The following is a 10,959-nucleotide window of genomic DNA, read 5'->3' as shown; positions in this document are numbered from 1 at the left end:
GGGGGGGGGGGGTTTGGTGTCTGCGTGCATGTGTGTGTGCGAACATTGGTGATTCACAAGCACAACTGGCAACATGAACTGTGAGAGTGAGTGAGTGCGTGTGCGTTTTTATGTGTGCGTGCATGCATGTGCGTGCGAACATCGGTGGTTCACACGCACACAAATGGCAAATTGCAGTCATGGTGCAGTATCCCTTGCAAATTGAAACTTTGCACCTGTGGCAAGTATGATTCATGTGTAGAGTTGGGCACACAAGCACAGGAAAGTTGAAGGAGTGCGTATGGAGATGTTTTTCATCTTCAGGATGAAAATTATACTCTTTCCCATTCATTTCCTATGACAACAAAGTGTGACTAGGTTGAATGAATCACTCAAAATTCAAAAAAAGTAGTAAATCAACTGTATGTGTTCAAATGCCTTTTGTGGAGGATATTGTAAGGTCTTGAGGCAATCTAATGAAAAATGCCATATTTATGGTAACGTAAATTTGTAAATCGGTCATTTTTGACCGAACAGGGTTAGAAGGTTAACAGTCAAAGAGTTGACAACAAATTTTATTTCTTTAGCACATTACAGCAACACAACTTTAATCTACTGTGTTCAAGAATGCACTTTCACACCCCATTTTAATAGAAATATTTCTAACTGTGCGACATTTAGTGGAATATGACCCTAAACCTTTCCAAAAGGTCTGTAACACAGGTGTCTTAGCACAGCAGACACAAAAGGAGGACACGTCTGTCATTAGGACAGGAAGAAGGGAGAAGAAAGATACAAAGACAGACAGAAAAAGCTAAATAAAGGGTGAAACAAGAAAGAAAAGACAGCAAGAAGCTACTGATTAAGTGACCCCGATCATAGAAAGAGACCTAATCAGCCTCGCATAGTTGTTTCAGGGAACACAAAAGAAAAAAACAACAGCAGAGTGAGTGAGTGTAATAATTGGCGTGCAGTTAATCCCACTCTGTAGCCACTGGGAATGTTTTCCAGGCGGGGTTGCAGCTGCAGATGCTGGCTTTCCTCCCGGTCTACCTCCGGAAGGTCTCGGGCGCTCTCCGGTGGCAGAAACCAGAGCTGCAGCTCAGTGGAATTTTCTATGGACATTCATAAAAACTACTCGGGAATTTCATGGTTTAGAAATTAAAAGAAACTGGAGTCAATCCCGAGCCAGATGGATAAGCACGTAAAAAGCTGGGTCCAGACAAGTTTAACGATAGGGTCAACAATGTTAGTGCTCATGTTGCGAGTTGTATGTTTTGTAGGTTGTGGGAAAATTAAATTAAAAAAAATGTTCATCAACAACAACCAAAAACAAATTAAAAGAAAATGGAAAGACCCTTGGTGGGCCACTTTGTAGAGCGCGTGCCCCATGTACCAAGCCTCAGTCGTTACCGCGGCGACCCAGGGTTCTGAATCCGACCTGGGGCCCTTTGCTGCATGTCTTTCCCCTTCTCTCTCACTTTTCCTGTCTAAAGCTGTCCTATCAAATAAAGTGGGCCAAAGTTCCCAAAAAAAGTGAAAAAAAAAATGGATAGGCAAAAAATAAAAGCAATGATTTTTCACTCACCATATTCACCAAACATGAGCAACGTCCACTGCTTGTTCTCCACTAGTTTGGACACCAACTTCACGGCCAGCCAGATGACCAGCATCCCCAGCACGGCGTCCAGCAGGAAGTTCATCAGATACCTTTGGGGGAAATGGGAAATCACGTTCTTGGTGAGCCGCCCTCAGACAGTTGAACCTCACCTTATCATGGCTTGTTAGTGCTGACCGATAACTCACAGGGAGCATGGGTCCTCTTCGGTGAGCGTGGACAGGAAGACGTTGGCAAAGTGGAGGAAAAGAGCACCGATGGCCTGCTTGGATGTGTCAAAAAACCTGAAAAAGAAAGAATGAATTTGATTTCTTTCTTCTATTGTGTTGGATGTCTTAAAATGTCTTACTTAACATTTTAAGGTCATTAAAAAAAAAAAGATGATATCAGAATCCGAGAAGGATATATTGTCAAGCAAGTAGCACTCATGAGGAATTGCCTTGGTTGTTGTTGCATACATAAGCATACAGTATTAAACATTATTATGAAATAAACAATACATACAGAAACAAATAACACATACATGGGGTATATCTAACATTAGGGAAAAAGAGGCAGTATAGATGTGCATGAAGTGTTAAATGTTAAGGGATGTGCAAAAAATGGGTTTAACCAACATTTCCTTTACTTTAATAGACTTTACTCATCTATGAAAGTTTTATCAAATGTAAGGGTGCAGGACAGGATATGCTAGGAGGAGAGAGAAAAGAAAAGAAGAAACATTTCTGACCAGATCCTCCACGGTCGTCTGATCCCTACAGGCTCCCGGAACCTCTTCACTGCAAACAAAAAAAGAGAAAGTCCATCAATTAATCAATAATTTCCCCCTAGGGCTGGGCAATCAATGACATTTTTTATGGTGACTACTATTTTGGCTCCTAACGATCACAAAGAACGAGTAATTGAGAAAACGATTATTTGGCACACATTGCGTATTGCACGCAAACAAAAGAAGTAACGAGTAAAAGTAATGACAATAGAACTGTCGGCGCGTCCACATGACACAAGCCTTCCGTGATCGTGCACACTCACTATGGTTGACTGCTCCTCAGATCTCTGCAGGGTAAATCCAGACTAGAGCTAGACCATCTGTCCAATCTGAGTTTTCTCTCACGCGACCATTTTGCAGCGATTCTGTGCGGAGTTTAGCCCCGCCCATGACGACTGTGATTGGTTTATAGCAATGACAATAAACCAGAGCACGTTTCCTCCCATCCCCAAATGCTACGTGGAGTAGCCAGACCCTCCTTCAGAACGCTTTGGAGGAGGGTGTTGGCAAAGCAAGACAAGCTTGAATGTTACGGATGATCAAGAATATAAAAAAGGCACGCCCCAGATTTAAGGGACATTTCACAGTTCAGCGATTACTACATCTTTCCCAATGTTAATTAAATAATAATTAATGGTGATTTCAATATTGACCAAAATAATAGTGGTTATGATTTTTTCCCATAATTTTGCGGCCTTATATCCCACTAGACTTGTGTTTATCCTGCAAAACCATAACACATAACACCGTTTCTTTGCAGTTTGTTTGACCTCCAGCGTGAGCCTCATCTCTGCAGGGCCGCAGGACAGAGGGGGAGCGAGGACAGATGAAACATAGACGTTATCACATATCGTCATCATATAATCAAGAATATAATAGAACTAAAGGGAGACTTGGCATACAGCCCGATCCGGTTGGGGAGAGTTCTGGCCCGGCCGGGCTGGAGCTCTCTTTACCTCGTCTCTCTTGGTTTTGTTGTAATAGTTTTAGACAGCTGGGGACTTATTTTGATACACTGAGCTCCTCTCTCCTCTATCTTTCCATCTTTTCAATTATGTGCATCCATGTCCCAGAAATGCTTGTTACTAACCAAGCTCTGGGGAGTCATTCGCCGGAGTCCTTATGTTCTTTTTTCCCCAGCATGTTCCCTTGGCTTTCAGAGAGGCTCCGAAATCAGGGTAGCAGCTATCGCCATGGTCCACTACAGTCTGTGATGCCATGTTCAACTGCTACGTCCTGCTACGTCCTGCTGTGCCTTGTAATGCCGCACAGCGTCCTGCTATGGCATGAACTACTACAAAGAACTGCTACAAACTACAATTTTTTCTATTTTTGTTATTGCACTCTTCATTAACCCCAACCGGCCCGTCAGACACCGCTACCAAGAGCCTGGGTCTGACGAGGTTTCTGCCTAAAAGGAAGTTTTTCCTCGTACTGTCGCACCGTTGCTGTCTGGAGGAAACTACTAGAACTGTTGGGTCCTTGTAAATTCTGGAGTGTGGTCATCTGTAAAGGGTTCTTGAGATAACTCTTGTTATGAATTGATACTATAAATAAAATTGAATTGAATTGAATTATCGTCCTTTGTTGTTTTTCTCCGGCTGTATCAACACTATATTCCTTCCCACCGGGCTCAGGATGAACAGACAGCCACTGTTCCTCTATCTCACCATCTAACAAGGTCAGAGAATGTGACTCGGCACGCAAAACCAGCATCAAGGCTTCCTGCAGACAGCTTTTACATCTGTAAACTCATAACAGCATTGTTTATTCTTATTATGCACATTATGTTTATTGAGCCATTCAAAAGGAACTCCAACTGGATTGCTTTAGGGTGGAAACAATTCGCTGATAATTCTTCAGCAATTTTGTTAATCAATGAATTATTAAAGTCAGTCATCAAACTCAAGATTTGCTGATTCCAGCTTCTCAAAAAGTGAATATTTTGTCTTTTATAGATAATTGTGAACTGATATTTATGTCTGACATCACAAGTTATATGAAGACGTCCCCTTGGGTTCTAAGAAGTTGAGATGGGCAGATTTTGTTTTATTCAATTGAACTGCTAATCGTAAAAAATAAATAAAATAAAAAGATTTGGTAATGAAAATATTCATTAGTTGCAGCCGTACATTGCTTGGTCATTTCAAAATATGTGACTTTTAGAAGTTGTAAGGGTGTCGGACACACACAAAATGGCATTAAGTGTATCTATGGTGTGTCAAATTTCTCTCATGAGACACTGGGAAAACAGGCATTGCACAAACAGACATACATAAGACATAAGAGTATGTTTCCAAGTGAAAAGTCCGTAAGTCTGTTGGCTAACAAACTCGTCTATTCGCAAAATTGTTCAAATCTTGACTGTTTTCAAATACAGCCTAAAGCTTTGGCTCAAAGAACGGTGGTAGCTATAGTGGATATTCAGCCTTTTGTCAGGATTACGTGAGTGCAGGAATAATGACGAGTCAATGGAAGGAAACTTACAAAAATAGCTTTGAGGAAGAGCAATCTGAACACAGATCAGTAAAGAGATGCATGGTGCAGGTTCGGCGGCTGGGACTTGGCATACCGCCACCGTGATCTTAGCTGAAAGGCACTTACTGCTCGGCTGCACACAAATAATGTGGTACAAATATTTAACAGATGCATGTGCTTTGACCAAGAACGACACATGTGAGCATGCTGAACAGGATGGGGGTTGGGGGGGGGGTATCGATTTTTCTACTAATAAGTAACTGAGTGGAGGTTTGAGCTCATTGATCCCACTCACCCTCAAGGCCTGGCCTAATTCTGCAACACTTCGCTGCTCTGAGGCTTCGACTGCTCTGAACCCGGCTGCTTGGATCAGCTGATGAAACCAAATCACTATGAGCGCACTGACCTTTTCATAACTACACTCAAATTATCAGATCATACGCCGACATACTCCTGACATGAGTGGATACTACTCAGGATGCACTGACATTTGTATGTGTGTCATTTCCATGTAGCATTTGTATGTATTTGTTTAACAAATGAGAGCTAAGACACATGGTAGTAGGGCTGCACAATATTGTTTTTTTGTTTTTTTTAATTGTCATCGCGATATCAATAACCATATCGACACTCAGAGATTTTGTTAATATAAGTGGTGTCTTTGGTGTTTAATTTGTTACATAAAAAGAATGTTGGAAATAATTTCCTTTCATTTGTTTTATATTCAACAAGCATTTTTTTGCATTTTTGCAGAATACTGAAAGCAACAGATAACTGAGTACACTCTAATACCGGTTTATTTATTGCAAGGATTATTGCATTCTTGATTATTGAAAATTGCGTAATTTCCTCATAGCGGGGAGCCCTACCAGGTTGCTGAATAAAGTCAATTTTATCACTGTCAATGTAGTCTCGCAGTGCCAGACAGCGCTCCTCCACAGCACTGCGGAGGAGGGTCTGGCTAATCCACACAGCACTCTGGGATGGGAGTGCTCTGGTTTATTTACCTTTCTTTAAACCAATCATAATTGTCTTGGGCGGTGCTGAGTACCACACGGAGCCCCGGAGCCGCAGGAAAACAGCCTCGGGAAGGAACTTGTTTTAGTGGAATGTGTGCGTTCAAAGGTTGTTTTAGGCGTGCAGATAGTCTAGCTAGTTGTCTGGAATTAACCTGCAGAGATCTGAGGAGCAGTCAACCATAGCCATAAATCAACCGGAGCTTGAAATTACAACACAAAGAAAGCAGAAGGTAACAGACATCCAGTCAAAAAGAAGGACACAGGGCTGAATTTAAGGCGGCAACAGAGCAGAGAAACAAATCAAAATAATGTAATCCAGGATGTCATAAGGTAATCATCATCAGACATATGAGGTTGTATTTGAGTGCCTTTGGTTTAAAACAAACAATATAAAGTTCCTAAATAGCTTAAGTGTTTATACTTGACTAGTTACCAACAGCAGTCAGCTGCAGAACAGAAGTATTAAACATTGTGGTCCCAAATCTGGTAAGATGCCTAACATTCTCCAAGTCAGCTGCCACAGAATCACAAGTTATTTAGCAGTCGGTAGCCATTGTTCAGAGGAAATCCACGAAGGGAGCTACATGGCCGTAAAGGAGCTTGTTTTGCTGTTAAGGCAGTCAGTCAAAAGCCCTTTAAAAGGGGCTGAAATTCTAATATAGTTAACCCAAATCTGCCTCTACTGTGATAGTTACAAGGCTGCATCACAATTAAAAACAAATATTAACTCTTGAAGTTCATGTTTCTTTAAGTCAATCGCGACGTATTCCGTAGAGTGCAGCCAGTTTGCTGAATATTAAATTCCACTGAACAAACTAGAGATGGTCCGATACCATTTTTTGTTTCTCGATACCTGAACTTGTGCATTGGCCGATACAGAGTACTGATCCGATACCAGTGTGTCATATATCTTGTGTTTTAACAGCTGTATACTACTCTCCCTGTATGAGGTGTAATGATTTCTATTTTTGTTGTCTGGCTCAGCTTAAACTCTCTCAGGTCAAACACAAACAATGAATGCCGTTTAGAACTTTTTTTTTATTATGTCAGTTATAATGAAAAAAGAACATAAATAAAGTACTTTAACGTAGATTTTCTTTAGGGCTTCATTATCTGGTATCAGATAGGTGCACAAACTCCAGTACTTTACAATATTGCATTTTAAGCAATATCAGAGGCGATACCAATCGTATCGGAATATCTCTAGAACAAATGTAGAGATTTGATCAGTATATTTTTTGGCATACGTTTTGGTTATTAACATGGATCCAAAACCTGCCATTCTGCTGTAGGGAGAAACCATGACGACCCTTTCCTTAAAAACACGCCAATTTGTGATGTTTTGAATATATGTCTAGGTCACTGGTGTGGTTTGGTATACCTTATGTAAGCTTAAATTGGGGCTTTAAGGGTAACTACCGTGTTTTTCTAACCTGGACCCTATTTTCCTGTTTTGTGTGTAGGTGACAGATAGGCAGGGGCGCCATATAGGTGGTAAACGTTAGGATAATTCCAAGGGCCCACGACTAACAGGGGCCCCAAATGATAAATAGAAACTAATATAAAATGATTAAACTAACCCAATTCAATTTTTTGTCACGGGGTCAAAAGTTCCTGGTGGCGCCCATGCTCAAAGGAACAGCCATCTTTGAAATCTGTAGCTAGGTGTTTAATGCAACCTTCGTCTATTAGCTCCTCAACAACACCTTGAGGGCTGTGAAAGTGGCCGTATATGTTATGGGGTGCTGCCGTGGTGTACAAATTACACGACTGCTGTTTTAATCACTGCAGGAACTGACACAACCTTAGCTGAAGCGTTGTAGTGAGCTATCGTGTTACCGGCTGCTCTACTTCATATTTAACTGAACATTTCCGTTAACGGTGAAGTGAGACACGGTGAATGGCTTCTTTGGGAATATTTATGTTGACGTTTATGTCCTCATTCCTCTCGTTTCCTTTTTGAACAGCTGCTGCATGTTGACACCTGTAAGTTAACGTTAAAAATGTTGCAATGTAGCGCTAGCTAAGATAGCTAACACTAGCTAACACTAGCGTCACTTTGTCCGCGTTCGAACGCCACCCGCTGATGAATTACCCGGACTTCTTTCAGCGGATTGATTGATTCTGTCCTCCAGAGTGAACAGAATTGCGTCTATGGCAACGGTGTATTATAATTAGCAGCGGTTCGTAGCCTGCATTCTACATTAGAATTTAACCAAGTCATGTAATAAGATAAAATACACAATGACAGAGGAAGCCTATAGTGACGAGTCCACAGAATTCATCTGTTGAATTTGTTATTACCCAGTGCACATTTATTGTTTTATTTCATGTGAATACCAATTTACACAGAATAATAACTTAGTTAGTTGAAGTAATGAAGTATGCGTACATTTGGCTCCCATGCTTGTTGTATTTCCACAACAATGTTAGTGAGTAAATCTACTTAAATGGACACCAAAACCGTAAAGTGTGACGTGTAAGAGGAGAAGGCAGAGGGTCACGCGTCTTACGGTTGTAAAAAAGAAAAGGCACACTATGCATCTTTTCCAAACGCAAACGAGTACAGAATCAATACATTAATGGGCAGTGTCTTGTGTTTGACCCAATCATTTTAGAGGATCATAGTATAAACGTATTGCTGGCGAAGGTTGGGTGAAGTCTAATTTGGCTAGGTGTGTAGACCTATATTCCTCCGTTCCCCTTAAATAAAAACCAAGAGTCTTTACAGCACCTAATTCATGCCGACATGAACAGAGAGCCTCAATATGCCACGAAATGTTTTCAAAGAGTTCCATCTGGGTATGTCTTCTTGTGGAAAAGCAAGACAATATTAAATTAGCATATTCTTCAATGGACTTTGGTTCCATGCAAAAAGGGCAAAAGCAAACGTCAACAAATCGCCACGTGGACTAACGTAGCCCTTTAAAAGCAAGGTTCTGTACGTTGTGTTTCGTGCATCCTGTCTGCTTAATAAACACAAACATACGTACGTGATATTGAAGATGTTTTAAGAATTAAGGATTTCCCGGAGATAACGTTACTCACACATCAGCGTACTGAAGGCAACGACAGCCAGGAGTCCCTGGATCAAGACGCCGAACCGGTCCGTCAGCGCGCCGTTATCGCAGCCGTGGGGATTCGAGTTGTTGATGTCAGACGTGTTTGTGACTTCAAAAACGCCATTGTCCAGGAATCTTTTCACCAAGAAGACCCCGCTGTATGCGTACATGTCCATGTTGACACGATTTAAGAAAAAAAACAGCCGGCTGACACAAAAGGTGCACTCCCTCGGTGGGCTAGGAAGGGCTTACCTTTCTCTGACTCGAGAAAAACAAACCGCCAGATTTCTATTTCCGGCTTTCGATGTAACGTAAGGTAAAGTTTTCCTTCAGTGTCCCCAGAGACTGAAGCTACATCCCTTGATGCAAAAAGCTAACAAGATAATCGATTATCTGACTCACATCCACGTTCATGATGACAACGTAAACACAATGGAAAGTGTAGCTTCCGGTAAAAAAAAAAAAAAACATTTCAAAATAAAAGGCATCAGCTTGGCAGTAAAACAAGGGACAGGCTACAAAGTTTTGTGCAAATCATAGTAGCCTACCATAGCATAGCAACCTTAAATGTTAACAATTTCACCAGATACAAATGGAGAAGATGACAATGCAAGTGAACTGAAAAATAAAGGAAATTATCGAGCGATCTAATTAATTTAATTTGGAAAAGTTTGTGAATGGAATCGGATATCTGACTATTGTCAATTTAATGTAAATGACTCAAATTTGAATTGACTCTGAGCTTATTCTTTTCTTCTTAGTAGACTATTGTTATCTGAATAAAGTATTATTTTATCCATTGCCTTTTGTATTGTTTTGTCTGCAACTGTTTATGTTGCTATGTCTTTCAGCAGGTCTCCCCTGCAAAATAAATCTGTTAACAAGTACAATAATAAAAAAAAAAGATCAACCTAAAAAAAATACACAACTAATCCTTTTTCCCCTGTTGGCTGTTTTCCTCCTTTTGATTTTGAAGTAAAATGACCTAAAGTTCCTGTTGAAGTTCGTCTACACTGACGCACGTCTGTGCGGTTTACATCCATAGGCTCTCGCAGCAGAAATCCTTGAATGTGCGCGAGACCGCTTCAGAGCCTGTTGGCACCGGGTCGGGCGACTGAGGGCCCGTGCATGAGATAGACCTCACGCTCACGCTCACGCTCACGTGAAGATGTCAGGCTAAAGGAAATAAGGAAATCTCTATGCTGAAAGTCGTCGGATGCAACTCACTTTAGACTATTTCTGAATAATCATGAAAAGTAGACCTAGAGTGGGTGTAGTTATGGGATTGCTTATTACAAAATGATCAACAGCATGGAGGTTGCATTGTCGGTTGTACAAATGCTCTGATTTGTCAGACTATAAGTAAAAATGTCTTATAAGAAAAGTCAGTTTCAAATCATTCCACACGCCCTCATATGGGACTATAAAACATAACTTGGGCATGAGACATAAACGTGAAAATGAGAAGAGTGAAACAGCTGTAAATTAATTTACAACCCAGCCATCTCAACAGAAATGGCCAAATACTGCACTAAGTCTGGCTCCGAAATGTCACTTAATATGTCTAACTGCTTGTATAGTTAGCAACACAATTGCATACACACAAGCAATCATTAGGCTACTTTCAATTCATTCACATTAGCGTTATTAATCTGGCACCAAACTCGCCTTGGAAAGTGTTGACATGGCGAAGACAACTCAAATTTCCAATTCTGTTTTTGAGAGGCTACACATTGTTTCTTTCAGTTCATGGGGGCATATGATTCCACCAGGTAAATTGGAGATTATAAATGAATTGCCTAAATAAATAAATAAATCAATAAATCACTTTGCTTCATTTGTCTACAACCCCCCACATAAAGGACTCAGACTGGTTCTGATGATAACTTGTTTCACGCTTAACTACATAGCCCATAGTTCATTTAGGCTTCAGAAGATGCATAATATAAATTAAGACAAAAGAGAAAATAGTCCTCTGATTTGTGCAGAGAAGCTGCGGGTTTATGCACACATTTGTGTAGGCCTTTAAAGGGG

The 10,959-nt window shown here is 40.8% G+C and overlaps 1 protein-coding gene across 1 annotated transcript in view; it reads right to left on the bottom strand.

Annotated features, from left to right (window-relative positions):
- The window catches only part of tmem110l (transmembrane protein 110, like), a gene marked incomplete at its 5' end in the record, with an annotated part of 16,794 nt that extends 7,378 nt beyond the window's left edge, over positions 1-9,416 (bottom strand). Inside the window, 4 exon segments of the mRNA XM_032505867.1 lie at positions 1,568-1,689; positions 1,786-1,881; positions 2,328-2,376; positions 8,912-9,416. Of these exon segments, the coding sequence (XP_032361758.1) occupies positions 1,568-1,689; positions 1,786-1,881; positions 2,328-2,376; positions 8,912-9,101 (457 nt within the window).
- Positions 9,417-10,959: the final 1,543 nt, after the last annotated feature.

Source organism: Etheostoma spectabile, chromosome 23, assembly GCF_008692095.1.
Source record: "Etheostoma spectabile isolate EspeVRDwgs_2016 chromosome 23, UIUC_Espe_1.0, whole genome shotgun sequence".
Lineage (NCBI taxonomy): Eukaryota > Metazoa > Chordata > Actinopteri > Perciformes > Percidae > Etheostoma > Etheostoma spectabile.
This window is presented reverse-complemented; position numbering and strand designations above follow the sequence as displayed.